The 26,027-nt window shown below is 37.9% G+C and overlaps 1 protein-coding gene, 1 long non-coding RNA gene and 1 pseudogene across 2 annotated transcripts; all 3 read left to right on the forward strand.

Moving 5' to 3' along the window:
- Positions 1-25: 25 nt before the first annotated feature.
- Positions 26-5,450, forward strand: LOC122659329 (transcription factor LHW-like). Its single transcript, XM_043854688.1, has 10 exons — positions 26-453; positions 1,035-1,124; positions 1,336-1,444; positions 1,778-1,819; positions 2,014-2,073; positions 2,268-3,905; positions 3,989-4,090; positions 4,213-4,362; positions 4,512-4,637; positions 4,745-5,450. Exons 1-10 carry the CDS (start codon positions 359-361, stop codon positions 4,931-4,933), a joined length of 2,601 nt encoding a protein of 866 aa, XP_043710623.1. The 5' UTR covers positions 26-358; the 3' UTR covers positions 4,934-5,450.
- A 4,488-nt stretch (positions 5,451-9,938) lies between these two features.
- Positions 9,939-12,137, forward strand: LOC122656059 (annotated as a pseudogene).
- Positions 12,138-12,888: 751 nt separating this feature from the next.
- LOC122667232 lies at positions 12,889-15,291 on the forward strand. Its single transcript, XR_006333778.1, has 3 exons — positions 12,889-12,899; positions 13,675-13,679; positions 14,845-15,291. It is a non-coding gene; the product is annotated as an uncharacterized LOC122667232 (long non-coding RNA).
- Positions 15,292-26,027: the final 10,736 nt, after the last annotated feature.

Here is a 26,027-nt window from a genome sequence, read left to right on the forward strand (position 1 = left end):
ACAGCTTTTCGTGAATAAGAAGCCATCTCTGATGTTCCATGCTTACTGCCTATGGTAGCATTGTTGAAGTCCATTTCATAGCTCAAGCATCTCCGATTGCGATCTTAGCTTAGGAACCAAACGTAACTACCTCGAATTCATTTTCTGTGGAAATTGTAATTAGATCCTACATTGAGCTATCGATCCTCTCGTTCTGTTCACGGGAATAGATTTGTTGGTTTATGTTCTAGAACCGGCGATGGGACGAAACAGAGATCTGCGAAAGAAGAGAGGATCCTGCCGTGGAAGCTGGATATCACTGTGGGAGCTTTGAAGTAGATGTTTCTGGTGTTTGATTTGTAAGATTCGCTAAGCAGAGATGAGTTCTCGGCTTAAAGACGAGCTTAAAAGCCTCTGTTGCAACAATGGCTGGTCGTATGGAGTCTTCTGGCGCGTCAATCGCCGTAACTCCCTGTAAGGCTACGTGCATCCTTATTAAATTGGATTAAGCATCAGTCGGTCTCTGTTGCTCTTATTGATCTCTTTCAACCTATGCTATCATATCATGTTTGTTTCAAGATTTGGTTTTTATCATTTTCCATATAGTCCCTTGGTTTCATTTTTGTTCTTTTGTATTCTTCTGCTATATACTCTCTCTCAAATTTTTTTTTCTTTTTTCTCTTCTCCTTTCCGAATTGGTGGCTCGGACGTTGAGTGCTTCAAATTTGATTTTGGGGTTGTTGGGAATTTCTTTCTTCCCATCTTCTAAAATTCCATATGAGCTTTATTTTTCTTGTCCACTCTAAGAGTACAGCTTGCCATTTTTGCATGCAAGCATTGTGGGTGGGACTTACCAATTTCTGTTTAAGATCTTTCTCCTTGAGTTCTAGTTTATATTTGAAATTCATCCTTTAGCATTGCAGAGAACCTTCTGGCCTGTTTTTACTGATGGAATTCTGTAATATAGTGATTATGGGAATGTATCTGAATCAGGTTATACTGAGATGGAAGTAAGAGCTTTCTTTCCTGGTCTAATATATTTTTATGCATCCCAGGCTGTTGACCTTGGAAGATGCCTATTATGGAGAACAAATGGGCATGGTAATCGACAAAGTGCTTCCTCAGGTCCACTTGTTGGGAGAAGGGTATGTTCATTATGCTTCAGAGTTTTAGGTTCCTCATCTGCACTTTTTGATCTTCCATTTCTTGTATCACAATCATAAATCTCAGCATCTCCTACCCATGCAATGTATATTTCTCTCTCTCTGATCTTGATTGTTTCAAATGTCTCATGCAAACTAAAAGCAAGGAGCAGGAAATTATCGAAAGTAACTTTGTGTTTCTTGTCTTATTTAGAATCATTGGACAAACTGCCTTCACTGGGAAGCACCGTTGGTTGTTCTTAGATGCTTGCTCTGGAGAAAGGAATCCTTCAGGATATGTTGCCAGTGAAGATGTCTTTCAGGTATTTCAGGATGTTTGATTAAGAATTTTCAAATTTTGTTTCGTTTGCAGAAATCTGGAATATTCTTACCTGATTGTAAACTTTGTTTTTGTCCACTTCTTAAAATGTTGGAAAACTCCCTATGTAGTTTCTACTTTATTAGTTCCCCAACAAAGTCATTTCTTTCTTTCCCCTCCCACCCTCTTTCTTTTAGAACTTTCCCCAAGGTTATCATATCAATCGGTGTTGGATTATTATTTTATTTTTTACTGGGAATAAGTTAGGAGTGCAAGGTTGTTCCTCTCATGCTGGTTTTGTTCCTGCCACTTACTTGGATAAACCACTGTTTCACAGGATAATTCAGAGTTTCATCATCTGCTTTCCTCTGGAATAAAGGTGAGAACTTGTTTCTTTAAATATTTTTTTTTGTGTATTTTAAGCATATGTATTCTTACGTTGAAGTCCTGTGAACATTATGACATGTTTTCAACTTGTTTGTACCCTATAGCCCACTATAAGAAAATTATATCAAGTTACTGTCTGTGTTCAAGTCACAAAGCATGTAATTGATCACTTGGATTCATTTGCAGACGGTTGCGGTTATTTCTGTGGCACCACAGGGTGTGGTACAGTTTGGATCCACCAAGAAGGTTAGTACTTAAAGAGGGTGAATTTTATCACTTTACCCATAGAATTGATAAATCGAATCATATGTTAGGTAGCTTCTTCTTGCAATCCCAAGGGGAAAATTGCATTGATATATATCCCTATAATAACCTAAGTTGATTTATCTATACCTATAAATCAAAATTTGTTGTTGATCATATTTCTTTTGCTCCCACAGATTCTGGAGAGGTCGGAGTTTGTGGATCACACTCAAAGTTTGTTTCGGCGGATTGAAAGTATTGATAGGCTAATTCTATCGCAAAATGCACTGAGAGATGTGAAAGATGAAGTCTATGATCCATGTGGATCATTTGCTTCTGTAGTATTGTCTGGCAATTCTCATCCCAATTATGGAAACATCAAACCCTTGCATGATGACAGCTGCAAAGAGATGATGGTAAAATCCCATTCATCATTAATGATTCCTCAATCTTCCGCTTTTACATCAGATTGGCACCATGGTAGCATGTCCACCTTGATTGGTAACCAATTTCACCTCAAAAGCCAATATCACATGGAAGGTGTGGAGGCTCAAATGACATTATCAAAACCTAGTATGCAGTTGTCAGAGGGCTTGTCACACTCTTATTCCAGTTGTACCGAGAACACTGTTTGCAGACTCCGAACCATGAGTTCCCTGAGTTGTGAAGGTTCAACCCTAAATTCGTTTGAACCAAAACTACTGTGTGGAACTGGAATGCGTGCTACTCCAAAAGTACCTTCAGCCAATCTGAATACTCCTGTATCTTCCAGAAACTTACATGTGGATTTCCAAGGGGAATCAACCTTCCCTCCTTTATGCAGCATAGGCAGGTCACTTGATCCGGCTTCTGACAAAGGATTAGTTGAAGGCAACAAAACTAGCAGATATGACGCAGAGGAATTGATAAATTTCCAGCCACTCACTCACTCAACCCATCTAACAGAAGATGAACCTCCGAAGGTATCATCTAGCTTTCCTACATTCACTGGAGAGTATAGGTCATCCAATGCTACAGCAGCAGTCTCTCAGTTGGGTGATCCACCATTAGAGCAGGGAAACGATGGAGTGGCACTGAATGTCAATTTGTCACAACCATTAGTAGTGCCAGGTAACCAGTTGAACCAGGCAGTTACACCTGCCACCAATAACATAAATTCTTCTGGAGCTGTATGTGATGGGAAAGGAAAGTCTTCAAATGCTTATGTGCAAATGCTTGCTGAAAACGAACTTTTTGATAGTTTGGGATTGGATTTTAGCAGCTGCCAGAGCCGAGAGTGCTGGGATGGTGGTATATTGCCACTAGGGACCGGTGGCTGCCCAAGTTTTACTGGTATTTCAGAGTGTATCTCAGAGTTAGATGTTGGTTCCATGGCCGTTCCCCAGAGAGGATTCTTCTCTGGTGAACAGTTGTTAAATGATGTCTGTAACTTTAACTCGGTCACTTATCCTACTTCAGAGGATTCTGCAACAACTATAACGAGAACAGGAAGTACTTCAGGATACTGTAATCAAATTCAGTTGGCTGGTCTCTCTTGCTTGGGTGGAAATAACGATGTGGTGCTGCCTGAATATGACAACCTGGAGAGGATTAACAATGTTGTATTTCAGAAAGAGATTGTTGCGAAATCTCATGTGGGATCATGGATAGATGATAGCTATAGCATGAATGCGGAGAGTTCTGTGGTTACTCAGCCTAAGAGAACTGAAGAACCGGCCACAGTTACCAAGAAAAGAGCTCGGCCTGGAGAAAGTACTCGACCAAGGCCCAAAGACCGTCAGCAAATCCAAGACCGCATCAAAGAGCTGCGAGAGATTGTGCCTAATGGTGCAAAGGTATTCAGATTAGATCTTAGTGTTTGTTTACTTGCTTGAGTGACTCCATGAAGTACTGATGTTTGATTGATTTTGTTTAACAGTGTAGCATCGATGCTTTGTTGGATCGAGCCATCAAATATATGCTCTTCTTGCAAAGTGTGACTAAATACGCCGATCAACTTAAAAAAGATGATGAGCCTAAAGTAATCCAGTCCATCCTTCCATTTGTTTCTATTAGTTTGTCAAGATAAATTTAAGCCAAGTAGCCTACAGTTCATCATTGCATCTCTCCAACATATTAATTTGAACTTTCATCTTTGTGCAGATGATTGGTGATGAGAACTGTGTGATTCTAAAAGACAATACAAGCGGTGATGGTTGTGGTGCTACCTGGGCTTTTGAAGTCGGTGGTCAAACCATGGTCTGCCCAATTATAGTTGAGGACCTTGAGCCCCCTAGGCAGATGTTGATAGAGGTGAGGAAAGAGTTGAACTCACACACTTGATCTCAATAGGTTGTGTTTTGGGAGTAAACCACTACCTTTTGAGGTGTGAACTGCATAAATTAATTACTTACCCAAGAAATGGAAAAAGTGAACCAATTCAATTCTATTTTCTGTTACAGATGCTTTGTGAAGAGCAGGGTTTCTCTCTTGAGATAGCAGATATTATTCGGGGTTTTGGCTTGACTATCTTGAAGGGAGTGATCGAAGTTCAAGAAGATAAGTTCTGGGCACGGTTTGTCGTTGAGGTAAAACAACGTAAAAGAGAAAATGAGACATTTCCTCAAAAAACACTTTATTTATTTATTAATTTATTTTGGTCCACAACAAGAAGCTGATCTTGATTTCCATACAGGCAAGCAAGGAAGTAACCAGAATGGACATATTTTTGTCACTTGTTCATCTTCTGCAACAAACAGTGAGTAGTGGGGTTGGTTCAGCTAATCAGCAAAGCAAGGTTGTTGATAGTGAGGTTCCTCTATTTAACAATTTCCAGCAATCTTCAATGCCACTCCCAATCAGGTTGGTTGATGGAATGCAGTGACCAGATCCATAAAATCATGGTCCAGAATTTCCTCGAGCAGTCACCATCGTGTGCCTTGCCATGACTGGTAGTATTCTACAAAATTGCCCTCCAAGAGTGACAAAAAAGCTTCATATTTATCCAAGTCTCTCCAAAACGAAAGAGGAGGTGTACAAGGGAATTATACTTTCTCCTCTGTACCAAGACAGTAGTGTAGAGATGGGTATATATGCATGTGGAGAATTTCTGAAAATGCAGGTGCTTTCGATATTGCTATTGTAAATGACATTCTGTCCAAGAGTGGAAGTCTGGTAAGGAATGGGCTTGTGCAAAGGGGTTTGTGGCTGTGATGAGATGAGGTCCATTTTGGACAAATACAGAGCAAGGATGCCAAGCACAAACAGAGAGAGAGAGGGTGGATTTGAGACTTTGAGTGCTCTCTCTTCTTGGGTTCTTTCCTAACTTGTGTATAGCCCCGGAATTTTCATTGAAATTGAAATTAGAAGTAGTTAATAAAGCTGGCCTAAGAGTTGTTTCATGGCTCGTCTTCTGAGCTATATTTTACGCAGGAGTTATAAAGATTGGCCTCCTCAGAGTTATCCGAAAAGAAAAATAAAATGCAAAATGAGCCATTTTCCCTCTCACAAAAGGAACTGAGACTGGAGCACATAACTTTAAGATTGCAGAAGGGTTATTACCGTGGCCATAAAAGGTGATACAAATCATGGCAAAAGATGACTCTCAATGAGTTTCAGTCCAAAAGCATCACATTTACATGGCACAGTCAAGAGGTGAATGACTAGGTAAAAGGGACATCACATGGATGGCCATGTGATGTTTTTTCCAAACCCTAAACGATTTGGGGAAGATGAGACCATTTTGGTCAATGAAAACACAATTTTAACGTTTAACATCTATAGTTAATGAACTAGGTGTTTTTGTTACTTAGTTTGGAAAGCAGGGGAAGTACGTGAAATTCTTCAAGCCTCACGAGTAAAAGTGCAATTAAGGCAAACCCCAAGGAAGATATGTGAAAATGTCTCTCTTTTTTTTTAAGTCACAAGATGGTAACACATGTTCATTATGCTCCTCCATGTTGACCATATGTCTATCATGGTGGCTGGTTTTTTACCGACTGGATCAAATTATTCTACTTAACTTATCCACGTTTACCAGATCTAGAACAGTGAGAATTGGGATCAATCATTGACCAATTCTGATCCAAATTGATCGATTTGACTGATCCAATTTCTTAAAACTTAGGGGAGGGGTCACGAGGCTATAAACCACATTCATTAGCTAGTTGTTCGAAATCAAATAAATAAGAGTAAATACAATAAACCATAACTATACCTCATCATTGCTTATCTCTTTCTTTTATTATATATTCACCAAAGGAAAAAAGATCCATACGTCGAAAGTGTGGAGATGTTTTTCCATGCTTTCTCACATCTTGATCTTGTGGGTATCACATTGACACTTTTTATCCTTTCTGGCCATGTGGAATGTCTATTGGGTGAAACTATTTTCTGTGCCATGATTGGTGTAGGATAGGAGATTCCTCCCATACTACTGGTGTGAAAAATGCTCTCCCATTCAACAAATATTATAATATAAAAAAAAACTTATTGAAACAACTTGCCTTGAGAAACTTATCAGGATAGGCTAAATATTTGCTATGTGGTAGATTTGATGGATCCTAAATTTTGTTGACATGTGTAGATACCAAAATGTAAATATTCAATCATACCAAATTTAACAAGTGGAAAATAGAGATTTGAAAATTAGGGCTACAAGAGAGTGCACAATAATGGCCAGCTAGTACATATGAGAGTATTTGATGGAATTAGATTCTGAAATTTGACACATGGCTAATTAAGGGCATGTATTGTTTTTCAATGGTCAAAATGACCATATCATCATTCTACATGGCATAATGAGATGAGCCACCTTGATAAACATGTCGAGGCTAGACCATTCAAATGAGTTTTTCCCTATAATAGAGTAGTACACAAAAAAAAAATTTGTATAACAATGTGCATTCAAAATAGTTGATTTATCTTGGCAACTCATCACTTAGCTGTGTAAGCTTGAAGGGAAAAACTATCAAGGCATGTGGATGATGATGTATTATCTGTGATTTTGTTTTAGTAATTATTTATTTTAGTTCACCAAATAAACAATTACCTTGATAGGATGCATGTCAATTGTCGTTAATTTATTATTAAAAAGCATGCATTATTTATGAACAAAATCCATCATGCATTGTTGGCATGATATCTTGTTATAACAAACAAGGGCAAAGTTTCTAGACCAATGAGATATGAAAATTAATTATAAAACAAGTAGGTTTGATTTTGTTTACACTTACTTTGTCTTGTAAATTTACTTGTTTTGTAATTCTTTTTCTTATCTAATAGATCTAGGAAATTGCCCTCGATAACAACTCATAGTTCAAAATACTCACCATACACCACTCTCTATTCTTTTCTCTTCCAATCCAATTGTATGTTGTTAGAATATGAGAACGATTTATGTTGATGAAACTTCAAATGATAATATTGAGACATTGGAGTAAATCATAGAATTTATCTGATAAGTACATATTTATCATAAACCATTAAGTTTACACTTTTTTTAAGAAAAATATGGGCCATCATAGGCTGGCTAGTGAAATGTTGTGGATGGCTGACACTTTTTTTTTCCCTTCAATTGTCCTACTTGAGAACCTTCGGCTAGCATATCATTTTCAGATATCTTCCTCCGAAGGTTCCATCTGGTTCTAAGTGAAAGGAAACAAAAACAAATGAAACTAGTTTATAAATAGGGGTTGTTTTGAATATTTTAAGTTTCTGCTCATCTTCTCTTCTTTGATCTTATAGGGTGAATCGCTATGAAGGAAAATGAGATGCAGAGAAAAAAGAGCAATTGTGGGCATGAATTTCTTGTCCATGACTCAAAAAATGATTTCGTGAAGGGAGATCGCTAATATCGATGATAGCCGGAGAGTATTGTCATTTAAAGTTGGAAGAGGCCGCCAAAGGAAGATCTGGGATTGACACACTCATGGCATTTGGTATTTTTTCACACCACCCATTTCGTAGTTGGAACTTGGAAGGGGCCATTGGAGGGAGATCTGGGATTGACATACTCATGAGACTTGGTATTTTTTTGCAAGACCCATTTCGTAGTTTGAACTTGGAAGGGGCCACCGGAGGAGATCTGGGATTGACACACCCATGGGTTTTGATACACCCATGGGATTTGGAAGGGGCCACCGGATCGGGCAGGTAATTTGTGTAACCTGGACTTTTTAATTTGAAATGGTTAAATGTTTAATAGCCACACTGATTTTAGTTCTTTTTGTTTTTTTTTTGGTAGAAGATAATTTCATTGACAAACAAAGTCCTTACAAACAGTGACATCTTTAACACAGAGAACAAGAAGCCACTGAGAGGTAACTAGTCAATCAATCGAGGACTCATCCGAAAGGGCCAACCGGGCCAAGGAGTCTGCAACAGCATTAGACGACCTTGGACTGAAACAAAACAGACAAGAAACAAAGGATGCTTGAAATTGAAGAATATCAAAACCCACACTGTTGATCTCCAAATCAAAACTTTTGGAATTGATTTGGTTAATCATACTAGAACAGTCCGATTCCACCACAATAAAAGGAAACTTATGCTTAGCCGCTTGGAGAAGACCTGTTCTAATGGCAATAGCTTCTGCGCAAATGCTAGATACATACTCAAAACCCGAGGAAAATGCATGAAGAAGTGTCCCTCTATGATCCTTGATGATGATCCCTAGCCCTCCTTTACCAGAATTGTAAACCCAAGCTGCGTCACAGTTTACTTTCACATAAGGCTCTTGAGGGGAAGACCAAGAAAGGGAAGAATGGATTATTCGCTCAGAAGCTGCAAAAGGAACTGAAAGAGGCTTGAAACACACTGAAGAAAATTCCTGATAAGCTTTCTCTGCCAAAGAAATAACCTATTGGGGAGACCACCGTTGGTTATTGAAGATTAACTCGTTCCGGACTTTCCAAATATACCACATGATGAAAGAAGCCAAAGAGAAACTCTTTTGCGCCAACTTCTTATCCTTACAAAATATATCATCCCAGTAATGGAACCAATCACTCATCTTGAAGGAATTAGATAAATTGGTTAAAAGAGATAAAAATGAGCCAAACCATATTGCCCTGGCAAAAGAACACGTAAAAAGCATATGACCCACTGATTCAATACTCTCCCCACATCAAAGGCAAGTCGGATTTATAGGAATCTTACTGGCTAAGAAACCTTGACCAACCGCAACACCATCTGCGCCACATCTCCATAGAAAGAGCTTTATTTTTCGCAAGTTCTTCGCATTCTAAATTCTTTTCCAAAACTTCTCTGACATTGATAAGTAATTCCTATGAGAGACTGAAGCAGAGAAGGAACGATTATAGCTTTCAATCTCCTTCCTATTTTTCAGCAAGTGGTACATAGTTTTCACAGAGAAAATGCCGGATTTTGCTCTTCCCCAAACCAACTTGTCATCATTAGGCCCAATCTTAATACGCGGAGATTCCACGTATCCTATTCCGATTTGGACTAAAAAAGTATTGGGTTTTTTAAAAATGCCCCCTAAAAATGCTCATTTGTTTAAATACACCATTATAACTTTTCAAATTGCAAACTACCCCCTAATTTCAAACCATTGTAACACTTTGGCCTAATCTAGGATGTTAGAGGTTAGCTTCAAAGAATCTAATGACCAAAAAACCCTTATGATATTACTGGAAATTTTATTACTGGAACTCTTATAGAGAAAGCTAACACAACAACAGTACAAGAGAAAAGCCCCACAAACAAAAATATGAAGACCATAATCAAAGGTTCTCCTCAATCATGAAACAATCTAATAAAAATCCGAACAAAAATTAGAATAAATACCTGATAATCCAATTGATTCTTAGCTTTTAACATACCCGAACGCAAGCGAAACTGAATATTTTGAATGTCAATCATCAGCAATGAAATGGGTTCGAAGTACTGGAGAAAAGATCTTAAGAGAACTGGGAAATTTTCTGGGGGGAAACGGGAAACTGAATGTTTCAAAGTTTGTAAGACAATTGAAAAACAGCAGCAGACAAAATTGGGGAAGATGGGCTTTTATGCTCCATGATTTATTTGTTTTCTACTTAAATTTTGTAGAGCCAAGGGCTCCTCACGATTTATTGAATTGGGGACCAATTTGAGAAATTTATAGTGACCCAGTTCAGCTTTCGTCTTACTGCTGTCGAAGGTTTAGTTGGGAATTGTTTTTGTATCACTAGATTACTTAAATGATCCATTAATGAGTAATCCCTCTTGTGTAGTCTGCATCATGGGTTGATTTTGATTTCTTAATGGTCTTTAATCTTTTTCTTTTTACCCATTTCCACTCACACACAGATACTGCTTGGTTGAGGTAGTAGCTGCAACATCAATGGTGTTGGTAGTGTGTGTATTGAAAGAGATTGCTAGACTTCTATAAAACGATTGATAGTCCACTGTTTTTCTTGGTTTTACAACAAAAAGGAAAAGGAAAGAGGGTCGGTGAGGTTGAACTATTGAAAACGGGAAGTTCTAAAAAATCCCAAATCAAAGAAACCCTACTCTACTTGAGTTGGGCATGCCAGATCCCCTTGGATCTTCACGTCTTTGGGAGTCTTTGCAAAAGATGGTTTTTTGGATAGGGTTTAGAGTTTTTTCGATTTTCAGTTTCAAACCTAAAGGATTTGAGGAAGATGAGGGCAATTTTGGGTCACTATACCTTTTAATTTTGATTGGTTTTTATGATAAGGGTATTTTGGTCATTAGATTTTCTGAAATTAATTTTTAACATCTCAGCTAACGGATTGGATCAAAATGTTACAATATTTTGAAAGTAGAGGAGATTTACAATTTGAAAAGTTGTAGGGGTGCATTGGACAAATGGGCATTTTTAAGGGGGCATTTATAAATAACCGAAAAGTATTTTTGTTCCATTCTTTCGTCCGGCTCGGACCGGCAACCGCACCAGGGTAAAAACGGTGGCCACGTTTTAAAGGCTTTTCGTCTTTTCAGTCTGGAGAGGCAAAACAAAACCCTAGTTATTCCGTCTCTCTCACTTTCCATAGTTCAATTTCTGTCTCTGAAGTCTGAACTGATGATGAAGAAGCTGCAGAAGGAGGCTTCTACGCCTCCTCTTGGTCCAGAGCTCAAATCTGTAATCCACAAGCAGTCTTTGTTCTTTGATAAGTTGATTGAACTCATAGCTGCTAGATTTTATCTTCCCGCTGAAGACAAAGGGAAGCCATGGTTCCAGGGTTTGAGCAAGGTTGCGAAAGCTTCCGCGAAGAAGGAATCGAAAGAAAACATTAAGAAAGCTCGAAGAGAGAGATTGGACCCGGAGAAATCTTCCACAACACTAGACCTTCTGAAGAAAACTTTGGAAAATGAAAAAACTGGTGACGAATTGGACGAAGAGAAGGAAAAGGAGGAGGAGATTGAAAATGATGGATATTCCAAGGGGGAAGATCGATCAGTCACATACGAAGAACTTAGACAACGTTTGCACCGTCGAATCGAAGAGCTTCGATCTACTCGAGGAACTGATTCTTCATATAAAGCCAAGAGGGAGAAGAGAGAGAAGAAACAGAGTAAAAGGAAAAGGAGCGAAGAAGAACCCCAAGAAACGGAACCACCGAAGGTTAACGAGTTGTCTGCTAAGACCGAGAAAGACATTTCTTAAGCCTCTGAGGGACTAGCGTTTAGTCATGTGAAGCTTGGAAACGAAGGCGACCATGGTAGGAAGAAGAGGAAGCTTTCGAAGTTGCAGGCTCTTGAAGAGGCAAAGAGGCTGGAGGAGGCGAAGAAGGATCCGGAGAAGGGTGAGATAATCTCGAAGAAGCATTCATGGAAAGCGGCGACAGGTAGAGCTGCGGGTATTAAGATTCATGATGACGTTAAGCTCATAAGCAAGAGCATTAAGAAGGAGAAGAAGAAGCATCAGAAAAATGTTGAGAAGTGGAAGGACAGAACCGAGACTACACAGGCGAATAAGGCAGAGAGACAGAAGACTAGGTTCGATAACATAGCTGAGAAGATTCATCAAAAGAAAATGCGGCGGATTGCAAAAAGAGAGAAAAAACTAATGCGCCCAGGTTTTGAAGGTCGCAAGTAGAGTTTCTATGATTCCTGAGGTGATGGATATCTCTAAAATTTCAAGTTATTTTAGAGGTCCTTTTGGTAACCATCATGGGAGTTCCTTTGCCACACCTATTGGGTAGCCGTCATGGAGGATCTTCAATGGTTCCTTAATGCAAGGTGAGACTTAAGATTCTGTTGTGATTTTTCTTATTCAATGTAACTTATGAACTTCCAGTTTCTTGATTGTTGCTGCAAAATAATTTTTGATATGTTAGTATTGTCAATGAAACTGATGGGTGCTGCAACTGTGAAAATGATAACAATAGGAAATGGTATCGTCAAACTTTCATTTTCTAGAAGGTTGAGGGCCTGAGGCCGTAGGCATTTGTATCCGGTACTTTTAATGGGGTTCTCACTGCAAACAAACTGCTCTCTCATTGCAGAATTTTCAGAATTGAGCAGCTATCTGTCTAACTGTTTCCTCAATCCTCAAGCATTGTCTGTGCTGAAGTTGGATTTTCAGTTTTTTTTTTTTTGTTTTTTTTGTTTGTAGATTACAAATAACTCAAGTTTTATTTCTTTCATTTGTTACCCCTATCAATATAGAAGCTAATTCTATATCAGTATAGTTTGACATAAATCCTGTCAAAACTTCATTTCTTTATAGTAATAACTTATATTTCTTGTTGTAAAGATGACAGTTCAAGTCATTAGGATGATGATGAGCAAGGGCACTTTGGGTACGGGTTGTGTCATCATTTGCTTCCCTAGCTTTAAGTATTCTAGGAGTTTTCTCTATTAATAGCCCTATGAAATTTTAGGTTGATTTGGGACATTTTGGGTTTCCACAGTCTTTCTATATTGTGATGGTTGGGTTCATACTTCATGGCCAAGTATTTACTTTTGATCTGTCTTTGTGTTACAATGCAAGTTTAATCTTAGACCTAATATGTGCATATTTGAATAAAAACTACTTAGTCGACTGAGTTGTTTATGAGCAGCATTTGTACAAGTTATTCTTAACGCACAAATAGCTTAAATATCCTCTGTACTGCTTCCATTCAATATGCTGCTGAACTGACTGCAGTCTGCATCTAAAAGTTGTCTCAATTTCATTACATTTCAAATGATGCAGAATTCAAAAATAATCATCCAGCCCAGTTTCCTCATCTTTGCAAAAGCATCAACCAACCAGATTTCAAAAATCACCTGCAAAACAGCCAGCTTGAAAGCCCTTTATTCTGATCATGAGTCTCCTCTGTGTCACCCAGAATTGCCATGTTCCTATGGGAGGTCATAAGGAGAAAGCCTGGCCAATAAGGAGAATCACTAAGGTGGTGCTATCCTTATAGCAAATGAGGAATCCATAGAGCATTGTCTCTTTGATTGTGAAAGAGTTTAGTATGGTTGGAATGTAATTTTTTGCTTTTATCTAATTGGGGAGTTTTTAAGTATTTTCAGAGAAGGTAATAATAGGTTAGATCTGAAAGCCACAGAACTTAAGCAAGGGAGAAAAAAGGAATTGACCATGAAGACGGTTCTTGCATTCTGCTATTATTGGATACATGAAAGTGACTAAAGAGATATAAAGATAAGTATCAGTGGCAGAACCGTAAGGAGAATTAACTCACTAAGCTCTTGGTTAAGGATGATAAGGTACAGATATAATTCCTGCAAGGGATTTCATTTTAGTGGGGAGAAGAAAAAGAGGATCAGATGGGCTTGATTTAACATATGATGCACTTTTCTTTCTTGTATGAGTCTAATGTTGTAGGGATTTGGTTTATTGTGATATGTGATATATTCTTGCAGGGATCCACATGCAGTGAAAAGCGGGTGGTACATGACTTCTGGACCCAAAGAAGTTGAAGCTGTTGGGCTATCTGCATGCGGGTTTGGAGCTGGTGGAGTTGAGATGGAAAATATGAGATGGATGCACTAGAGATGGTCACCTTCAGCCGAAACATCTGTGATATTTAGCTATATAACTTTCGTATTTTCTGTAGGAGTTGTCTTTGTCTATTTGTAACGAAGAAAGTTACAAACAGAATTTGTAACCTTACTTTATTTGTCCCTTATACAATGTTGTGGTACTATGATGGAGTGCTTTACCCCAAAGAAAAAAAAAAGAAGAGCAAATTACATGCACCCTTGGTGTTTGAAACAATAACAGAATTACCCCCTAGTTTCACCTTTTACGTATTAGTCCCTGATGGCTCAGTGTCTGAGCTGTTAGTTTTTAAAATGAAAAAATCATTTTACCCTTTTACATCAGTGACTAATTCAATTACCAGTTTACCCTTATTTACTTCTTCACCTCTTATCAATTTAGGGTTTTGTAGAAGACCAAATCTTCGGCGGACATTCCCTGGCCCAGCCACCCTCCGGCGAAGGTTTGTCTCTCCGCCGCCCCTCTTTCTCTATTTTTTTTTGTGAATTTTTCAAAATAGAAATGGATTTCAGTCTCTTAGGAACATTTTGGTTCTTGCAGTGGAGGAAATTCCGGCTGTCGTGGGTGCTTTGTGATATGGAATCAAGCTTCAACAAACTACGACCTCAGAAGAAGAAAGAACCCCACAAGCAAAGAAAGACAGGAGGAAGGAGAGGGAGAGAAAAAAAGAGAGTTTTGGAAAAGCCTGGAACGAAAGAAAGGTTAAATGCATAAGGACCTCATGAGATTTTGTCCTATTTGAATTGAATCAAAACTACATCCTTCTTTCAATTTAACGCTGCCATGAATGCCCTGTGGCATTCAATTCCCTGAAGGAACCTGAAATCTCAAAACTGTTGTTTCCCTGCCTCAGAAACCCTACAGTAGTTTCTCTGGAGTTATGAACGTGAGTGTTACCAGACATGCCTTCATCTCCTAAGTTCTTCTACCCTCGCCAGCCATGGCTCTCTTACAATCGGAAACCATCTCTTCTAATATGTTGTCTTCTTATTGGGATTACTGGATTTTCTTTCGGATTGGTTGCCATTTTGAGGCCGAGCTCTGGGCATAAATGTAGGAATGCTGAATCTAGATCTGTTTCGATTGTTTGGGAGAGGAGTAGCAGCAGTGGTGGTGTTGGGGTTCGGAATCGTGTTGGTTCTGATGGAGATCAGGAGAGGTATAAGGTGATGGGGTTGTTGGTATTCAGACCGGTTTTGGATCTGTTGGAAGGCATAAGTCGTTGAGGAAAACTTGGATGCCTTCTGATCACCAAGGCCTTCAATGGTAATTCTGCCCCTATATGTCTTGAAACACAAAAAAAAAAAGTTAGCATTTTGCTTTTCTCGATCTTATTTGTTTGTTTGAATTGAAAAAATCAGAACTTAGACGATCAAGTAAATTTGGTTCCCACTAAGAGGAGTGTAGTAATTACTGAATACTGGTATTTTAGACTTAATTTTATCTGCCAACATTGCTAACTCCTGGGATCTAGATCTACCGTTTGTTTGTGCTCTGAAAATGGTGGAATATGGATTTACACTTTTGATCATCTCTCGCATCATGGAAAGGAACTCAGTACTGATTACACCACCAGAGCAGGCAAGATTTGCCGGAGAGGATAGTGGAGCAGAGCAGTGCAAAGATGGTTTGTAGATTTATAGCAGCAGCAGAGTAGAGCTCCATCATTAGATCGCTCCCCGGTGATGATTTATTTCTTCGCAGATCACCGGAGAAAAAGTGATAGGTGAAGGAAGATGACAATGGAACGTTGGTTTTGGAGGAGATGGGTTTGTGCCACTCTTATGTCTCATAAAGGTAAAATGGTCAATGTAAAAAATTGAAGTGTAATATAGAGTTTTTCAAAAGTTTAACTACAATTAGCGGTTTACTTACTGGTAAGGACTTATTTGTAAGCCGATCAATAATTCAAGGGGTGCACATAAAAGGTAAAACTAGGGGGTGTTCTATTATTGTTTCAAACACCAGGGGTGCATGTAATTTGCTAAAAAAAAAATTACTATGATAGGACGTTCGAATGATGTTTGTCGCCCTTGGCCGAGCTCATCCACGATCCCTTTTGTTCCTTCTGGTGGTAAAAAAAAACCCACGTCATCGGCGTCAAGGATGAAAGAAATCAGGGCATTGTAACATTGGAGAGGATTTGCATGAAATGGTTACACATCTCTATCAAAAAAATTTTGGATAAATGATTAATGTCGATCCCCTTTTTATGACTCATTAAGCTGTCCATTCATCAACAAACTATATCAGTTACAAAAAGGAAACCCATTCCTTATTATTTGGCAAGACCATTGGATACTTTGGCAAATTGTATCAGATCAAAGGATTCAAATGAGTTTTTCTTTTCTTGCCATTCCAAATATAGCCCAAGCAAAGAAGCCAAACGGCACAATATGCTTTACTTAGGTTCACACTTTACGGTATAAATTTCATGGAAAGAATTTCTCTTCCCTACACCGATGGTGAAGAGAGAGATTCAATCGAATTTTTATCTACTACTGTAACTGGAGGGCTGCTGTGCGCATCGTGCGGCGCAACAGCAACTATGTGTGTACAGTGGGCCCCAATGTGCACACATGGCCGTTGCTGCACCGCACGATGCGCACAGCAGCGCTCCAATTACAGCAACGGATAAAAGTTCGATTCAATCACATACAATAGGAGTGTGAGAGTATAACATTGTCTAAGAGTCCAATTATATGGTCATATCACTTACGTGCCAAAAATCTTTCTTTGAAAAAAAAAAAACTAAACTAGGCCAAGTGCACAACAAGGCAACAACCACATCAATTCAAAACATTTGCATTGTTGTACTGAATTGTGCAGTTTTAATTTGTACTGCTTTCTCCATGTTGAAGAGGCCATTTTCGTCTACTACGTTTTGGTATTTGCTCTTTTTCTTCCTCTTTTCTTCTAGCACTAACCAGAATATTAGGAAAAAGATTACACCCCAAAAGGGTTCCTCATGCCCACTTTAATTGATAAGAACTATCCAACTTGGTAGCTTGCTGATAAGTGCCCAAATGTAGTGGTCCTCTATTCAATACCCTCACCATTATCTGGTCATGTTTCAAAGTTAAAACAACTTAATTTCTGTAGGCTATAATGCCATAGTGCTTTAAAATTTAATGAAATAGTTAATTCTTCACAAAAATTATTTCAAAAGGAAAAAGATTGTTTGTTACGATAGTGTAGAGATGTTTTTCTTCGCTTTCTCATATCTTGGCCATGTGGATCTCGCATTGACATTCTTTATCCTCCTTGACCATGTGGACCTCCGTTAGACAAAACCATTTTTGTTCCATGATTGGTGTATGACAGGAGATTCCTGCTCCCACACTGTTGGTTGGTGTGAGAAATGCTCCCCCATTTACCAAATGTTATAATATAGGAAAAAAACTTATAAAAACAACACACCTTGAGAAGCTTATTAGGATGGTCTAAATATTTGTCATAGGACAGTTATGATGAATCCTAGATTTTGTGGACATGTAGATTCCGAAATATAAAATTTCAGCCATAACGATGGCAAAACAGAGGTTTGAAAATTAGGACTACTAGAGAGTGCACAATAATGGTCAGAGTATTCTAAACATGCATGGACATATATTGGGATGCAAGCCAATACATAGGAGAGTATTTGATGGAAATAGATTCTGAAATTTGAAACATGGCTACTTAAGGACATGATTTGCTATCCAATGGTCAAAATGACCATATCATCATTCTACATGGCACAATGAAACCATGGGCCAACTTGATAAATATGTCGAGGTTAGACCATTCAAATGAGTTTTCCCCTGTAATAGCATAGTATTAGGGATGTCAAAAAAACCCAGCCAACCTGAGTCCGCCCTAACCCACCCTGAGCCCGTTCAACGTTGGGATGGGCCGGGCGGGCCTAGGTTGAGGCCTCGGCCTTGGCAGGGCCAGCCTGACCTTGTATTATATAATATATAATACTATACTATGTAGAATATGGGAGAAAGTTCTCTGTCCGGGAATGTGGTCTACGTCACCACTCCCATCAGTCTATCTCTCTCCTTCCCATATGAAAAGATATCTCTACCCCCTTGTTTTGAAGAGGAGAGAGATAGACTCATGGGAGTGCTGGTGTAGGCCACACTCCCGAACAGAAAACTACTTCCCAATATAATATATATAATAAAGCCTAGGCGTAACACAAGTGGGCTCTGATGGGCTTTGTTAGTTACATGACTCAATGAGCTATTATTATATTCAAGATGAATCTGGGCCAGTCAAGGTCGATCTGCGTTTGGGAAAACCGTGCCAAAATCGGGCTACGTTGAGGGTATGCTTGGCCCTAACAGGGTCAGGCTGGGCTTGAGTTTAGGTTTAGGTTAAAACTCCTAGGGTTGGGCTAGGGTTTCATAGAACAAATTTCCCTTGCCTACACGGCTACACCCACAGTGGAGAGACTCATAAACCTCTCAATATCTAACCCTCAAATCGGACTAAAAAAGTTTATTTCAGCCTTCAATCACATACAATAGGGGTAAGAGTATAACACTCTCCAAGAATCCAATTATAAGGTCATGTCATCACTTGAGTGGTGAAAATCTTTCTCCAAAAAAAAATATATAAATAAATAAATCTGAGCTTAATACATACTAAACTAGCCCAAGTGCACAACAAGGCAACAACCACATCAAAACACTTGCATTTGTTGTACTCAATTGTGCAGTTTTTGTACTGCTTTTCCCCATGTTGAAGAGGCCATTTTCATCTACAATGTATTGCTATCTGCTCTTTTCTTCTGGCACTAACCATAACCATAATGTTAGGAAAAAGATTACACCAAAGCCCAAAAAGAAAAAAAGGAAAAAGGGTTCCCCATGCCCACTTCAATTGATAAGCACTATCCCACTTGATAGCTTGATAAGTACCCAAATGTAGTGGTCCTCTTCTCAATACCCTCACTATTATCTAGTCATGTTTCAAATTTTATATCAACTTAATTTCTCTAGTTAATGTCATAGTGATTTAAAATAATTTGAAACAATCAATTCTTTACAAAATTATGTCATTAACAAAGATTATCCAAAAACAAAAAGAAAATCCGATACATGGTGGATCATTAAATTGAGATGTGTCATCAAATTTGACTTATGACTCGTGTACAAAGAATTCTCCAACTATATAAACCAGTTAAAATGCCCAAATCACCTTGTCTATGTGGGTGGGCACCAATTTTTTTTTTCTTTGTTAATAACCCTAACAATTTCATATTACTTAACTAATGGATAGAAATTTATTGTGTTTAGAGTGGGTCAGATCCTGAGATCCATCCCATAAGGTATTAGAACAGTGCCTAAATTTTTTGGCACAAACAAAATCCAACCTAACCCTACAAAAATGGTTTTCATATAAACCTAAAAAGGGAAAACCCCTTATTTAGAAGTCATCTCAAGGAGCATTTGGAAAGGAAACTTCCATAATGAAAGATGAAATACAGTGAGAGAAAGAGAGGAAGACCTAATGGGATACAGTGATTAATGGACCCCACCCCAACCCCCAACCCTTCTTGCCCTTACCTTATTATCCGGCACATCTTCTTTGTGGAAACAGCAAAATCCAACCTTAAAAGGTAATTACAAATCTTAATCACAAATCTAATTCGTAATAATGTGGGTGGGGTACAAATATCTTGGGTTTGACTTAAAGGTTAATGACGTTATTAATTACTATCCCTTGTTGAGTTGTAGGTTGGACCACAAGAGTTTAGTAACAAAAATTTAGTGGGGGTATATAGTTCAAAAGTAAATGCCTTACGAAACCAGACAACATGTATTTGTTATTGATTTTAGGGTCAATATTGTTGTTGTCTTTAATTGCTGCGAATTGAAAGAGAATGCCCCTTACCCCATAATTTCGGTCTCGTTCAATCATTTCAAAAGATACATTTATTAGGAGGAGGAAACTTTTCTACTTATAAACTCAAAACCATTTTCAAAGTAAATTTTTAATGTACCTTTAAAGTGCATCGGACACTGCACCTCACTTGTGCATTGAATTTTTATCTTCTCAAGTACAGTGGTCACCATCTGATGCACTTTAAAGGGTGCACCACACTTGAGAGGATAAAGATCCCCTCAAACATATTCCCTCATTATTGGCTAAGGCTTTTTCTCTTCCTCTAAAACCTACATGTTTTAGTTTGGCTGTTAAAGAACCTCATTGGCGTCAAGCAATGTTTAATGAATACAACGCTCTTCTTTAGAATGAAACCTGGTCCCTTGTACCACCATCTCCTTCCTATGATTCGATCCGTACCAAGTGGGTGACACTCAAACAAAAGTCTTATGGCACTCTAGATCGTCTTATTGCTCACAATTTTAAAAAGCAGAAAGGTGTTGATTTCGACCAAACTTTTAGTCCAGTGATCAAACCAATTAAGGATTCAAGAAAAACTTTTCAATAGCATTTTTTAGTGGAATTGAACGAATTAAGGATTCAAGAAAAACTTTTTCTTTTTTTCCTTTAAAATAATTCATCAACTAGCTTAAAAACTTGATGTTGATATGCATTTTCCTTGGAGGAAAATTGGATTCTTCATTGATATAATTTCCCACTTGTTGATTAGGGTTCTTGCCCACATTGCTTGTGTAGTACAATAAACAATCATAATGTACTTTTCTTTACCTATTAAATAAAAAAGGAAAAAAAAACACTAAATTCTAAGTGAAATGCATAAATGGAAGCTACCTTCTTTTCTTTTCTTTTTTTGCTAAAAAGATTCATTAATAAGGAGAAAAAAATGATAGTACAAAGAGCAAAAGTCAAGGCATTCCGAGGCGGAAAGCCCAAGAGAGGGAGCAACCTCACCTACAACAAAGCCATCAGCAGTGACAGACCCTCCCCCACACTAATAAAATCTAAATCTTGGTCTTTTCATTACATCAATCCCTAGCTCCTTAGCTATGTAATTTGGAAATTGAACCATATATTCTGAGTTCCCTGTTTTTGCCGCATCCTTTGCCAGGTAGTCAGTTATGTTATATTTGCCTCTTTATAGCAATGCGTGATTTTCCATGAGATGGAATCATGGAACACAGAAATGATTGGAGAAAGTTCCAATCTTAAATCGCAAATCAAAGAATTGTTCTAGATTGAATTGAGAGAACAACAGAGGCGAAGTCCAACTCAATCCACAAAGCAGTCACATTCATTTCCTTCGCTTGGGGAATACCTTCCACGAGGCCAGCAAACTCGGCTTCGAAGATGATCTTTACTCCTAAGAAAATTTCAAATGAAAAAAAAAACGACTTTGCCATTATAATCGCGCATCACCCCGCTAGCACTTAACCTGCTAGGATTACCTAAACTCTGTCAACATTTAGTTTGATCCAATGGACAGATCTCTTTGTAGTGATGCTTAATCAAGTAGTAAGTTTTTAGAAGAAGAGATCACCATCATATATCCAACCTAACTTTAATGTAGGATTCCATTAACTTGTTATAATTCTCACTTGCATTGATAAACAATATCCAATTTGGTAAAGGTCAAGTGTATACGAATTTCCATCAACTTTTCGAAATACATGGGATTTGTAAGCATATCACTATATCCTTAACCAATTTGAACTTTTCTACATTTATATTAAAATCAACTTATGTATTTCTTTTTTGTATTGGAAGCTTGAGAACATAAACTCATCAATAGTTTTTTCGGAACTCCAGATGTTATTTTTAATTGGATCGAGTTTTCCTTAAGTTCCTAAGACCATCATTGTAGTTGAATGAATGTCAAAGGATAGTGAATGACATTTCAGACCTACGACATATAGGAAGGAGTAATAATGACCTTAGATTAGTAAGTAGGTGAATCCTTCAACAGGGATGAAGCAAATTTTTAATTTTTCTCTTTTTTATCAGTTTGAAGGAGCAATGAGACACTAGATGGAGAGGCTCAATTGGTATAGAGTTGGTCAAGATACTTCCCAACATAATTGATTTCTAAGAGCTAACAAAACAGGACTCTTTTATTGATTTCTCAATAGAAATGCACTCTACAGTCTACACCTAAGGGTGCACTAGCAAGCTCATGTCCATAATTAACAAAAACGTGTTTAAAACGAAAATTATCAAACTCATGAGTCATGACCCATGTCCTAAATATGGGCTTATTGATCCCAAAATGGGTCTAAACTGGTTTAAGACCCGATAATTGACCACTTAGGTCCCTCTTTGCTATTTTGGGGTCCCTTTTGAAGGTTGCCTTTTGAAGCCAGTCTTGATTAGGGTGCCTCTATTTTATCTTGGCTAGCTTTCTATGTTGGCTTATTTGAGGCTCTCCTTGCTCTCCTAGGGTGTGTCTTTGAGTAGCTTGGAGGGCTGCCTTTTCTTTGATTGTATAGTTTTTCCCCTTCCTCAGCATTAAAGTTGATATTACCTATCAAAAGGGGAAAAAAAATTGACTCCCTTAAACCAATGATTTCTTTGCATTTCAAAAAGAAAATGTGGTTTTTGAAAAGGATGGTACTGGTTTCAGGAAGTTTTGGAGCTGATTGACTCCCTTAAACCAATGATTTCTTTCACATACCGTGAAGGTAATAGGGCAGCGGACTACCTTACAAATCTGGCTTATGAGTTGGCATCTGACTCGTTGTTTCATGGAGTAACTAGTTTACCTCAGGATCTTCGACGGATTTCTCACGAGGATGCTAGTGGTCTTCCAGTGTTAAGAGTGTAACTTTGTCTTTGTTTGGGTTTGGGAGTGAGCTTTTGCTTTGAGTGTTCGAGTGTTTTGTCCTGTTTTGATTGTTCTCGATTGGGCTAGGGGTTAGGCGGGAATGTCCCCCCATTGTATTCATCCCTATTTTGGCTTAATTTTAAATAAAATCTCAAGGGCTGTCCCGGGTCCCAGGTAATATTCGAGGTACAAAAAAAATAAAAATAAAAATTTTAAACCCGAGAACTGATTGAAAGTACGTAATCAATTTTGGTATGGACTTTAAGGACTGATTATATTATTGGTTAGTTTAATTCTTGTCCCAAATAGTTGATCAATGACAAATTAGATCGAGCCCAGTCTACCGACTTAGTGGCTACACCTCTATCATGAAGCTTCTTTCTAAAAGTCATCGGAGAAAGTTTCTCGCCACCATGGACAATGAGTTCTATCATTAAACTGTCACATCCTATTGTACATTATAGGTAGAAATAATCGCAGGCATGATAATGATATGCACACAACTTCAACGGTTATTAGAAAAATTAAATTATGGATTAGAAAAATTCTTTATCGTTCTATGTTTACCAAAAAGCTTTTCCTAAAGGGTGAGTTGATACTTAATTTAAAGCTTCCTTCTATCAAACATCGCTCTCCCTGCCTATTTTATTGGTGTCCACCTTTTAATGCGATAAAGCTTAATGCTGATAGGGCGAGTAAATGAAATCCTGGTATTAGTGGAAGGTGTGACATTATTCGCAATCAGGATGACTCTTTTGTTAAGGCTTTTGCCAATTATTATGGAGTACGCATTAATTCGGAGGTGGAAATGAGGGCGCTTTTAGATGGTCTTCGAATGTGTGCTGAATTGGGTTATACAGGTTGTCATATCAGTTCTGATTCCTAGACCATTGTGCGTTTTGTCACTCAGAGATTTTGCCTTTTATGGACTTGTTGATATTGGTTCCAAGAGATTATTTATTTGATTGATTTCCTTGGAACAAACCTTCTCTTTTCGTTTCGAGAAAACATATACGCGCATGCATGCATGCATGCATACAGCTAGATAACTATGCTCCATGCATGCTCGTTAATGCATTTTAATGGGATTAAGGCTATATAAACCACTTTAACTAGTTCACTAATGACTTTCCAAACCCAACTAATTAGGCTAATCAGTTTATTAATTCCTAACAATACAGCCATGCAAAAAGGAATGTTTCTCACCTTCACAATGCATTAAAATTTTGTTAGGTAAGAAGGTTACCCTAATTGGGCTTATAGATCGAGGTACAGTTTTGTTTTAAAACTGCAAGGTTTTAGGTTTTAGGCTTAAGTGGAGAATATATATATATATATATATATAGGAGGCTAACCCCACGTACGCATCACCTAATATTTATTAGTTTTCAGTTCCCAAAGATGAGATAGAGATACCAAAGAGATCTTCTTGGAATATACTATAAAGAGAATAGAACATGTAAGGGCCGTTCCTTAAAAGTCTTTTTAAGTTAATTAAAGATCTAACCTAGAGGTTTTAATGCTAAACTGGGTTTAGGCCTATCTGTAATGAGTGTTTAATAGTATAAGAAGAAGAATGGTTTTTAATTAATTAGAAGGATATATAGATAGAGATAGTGGTGTAAACTGTTTAAATGGCTTCCTTTGTACGGTGCACACACGCTTACAGAAGAAGATGATAGTTGAAATGGCTTTTCAAATTGATGCTTGGCTGTGGAAAAGCTTATCATTTGTGAGATAAGTTGTCTTCTTGGATCAACTTAATTCAGTGCATCCCCACTTCTAATTAGTCATGAGTCATGACCTAATTAGAGAGAGAGAGAGAGAGGAGTTTATAATTAATTATGAATGAAAGAAAGAGAATTAAAAGAAATTTAATTAGTGATATTAATTAAAGAAATGGGATAATTAAGCTACTTTTGCTAGCTAGCTAAGTAAGGTTTGAGACGTGATGAAAGAGCACTTAATGGATGTCATTTTCATCACATGCCAGACCACAATGGGGTTTCCACTTAAGAGGAACAACCCACTAGCTTAGAGAAGAGTCTAAAATTAGGTCATCTCTTCCATCAGGTGTTTTACTCCTAAATGTTGTGTACAAAAAAACTATATAGTATAGTTGGTATTCTTTTTTTAATTATAGAAAATATTCAGTCTATTCATTAACTTAACCAAGGGAGATACCATAGAATCAGTAAAACATTCAAAGGAGATACCATAGGATGCATAGCTAAGTTGGTATTAAGCTAGCTTCCATCTTAAATTCAATTGGTTCAAAGTGAGGTGCTATCTTGTGACTCTTATATTCCCCCTTACATGCAGGCCGATGATGGATTAAAGTCGGAGCACCCACAGCCGATGTAGGATTATCTCAATATTCCCCCTTACATGCAGGCCTTCTGAGCTCTGTCTTCGTGGGTGGAGCAAGGCCCATCATCGACGGAGGCCCAACGTACCCGCTCTGATACTTTAGGACCCCTCTTAGCTGAGGGGAAGCCCGTTATTATGCCTGGTCCTTACACATCCCCCCTCCTCCCTCACTAGAGTTTTGCCTTTGATTGGGTGAGGGTCTTTCTCCCTTTGGTTTGTAATTATCTATCAAAAAAAAATAAAAATTTTGACAAAGATGTTTTGAATTTTGACTAACAATAGCACATCCAATAGCCACCAAAACATAACCAACACAAGTACATAATTTTTCTAGCTAGTTAGCTCAGACTGCTAATCTACATAAACTAGCTTGTCTTTTTTTTTTCTTTCTTTCTTTTTATGGGTAATCAAAAAATAGGAAAAATTAGCTTATCTTAGCTTCTGTTTTGCCCTCTTTGTTTAATTTTACTCCTCTAATTCCTCCAATGAAGTTGAATGTTAACCTTAACTTCATCAGGGCAATTATAGTTTCCTGTGCCAGATTGGCTTTGGGCATTAATGAGAACTTTATTCTAAAAGTTAATAAATCTTGGTTAAATTGTTGAATCATCAATGCTTATCTGAAAGAAACTACTGAAAATCTGAGGTTTGCAACTTGATTTCTTTTTATTATCCAAGAGAGAGAGAGAGAGAGAGAGAGAAGACAAATTAAAAACTAAAGAGCTGCTTTACTGTGCAAAAATGTATATAATTAATTAAAACCTTCTTAATGCTAATGACTTTTCTGAAAGTGGATCTTCTTGTTGTTAGGTCACATTATCTCAAATGCTTGTCCCAAGGAAATTCGTGGGGATAAGAGAGAAAAAGAGAGAAGAGTGAGGACAATTTTTATGGAGATGAAGACAATATATT

The sequence above is a fragment of the Telopea speciosissima genome, chromosome 1 (assembly GCF_018873765.1).
Source record: "Telopea speciosissima isolate NSW1024214 ecotype Mountain lineage chromosome 1, Tspe_v1, whole genome shotgun sequence".
NCBI classification, from domain to species: domain Eukaryota; kingdom Viridiplantae; phylum Streptophyta; class Magnoliopsida; order Proteales; family Proteaceae; genus Telopea; species Telopea speciosissima.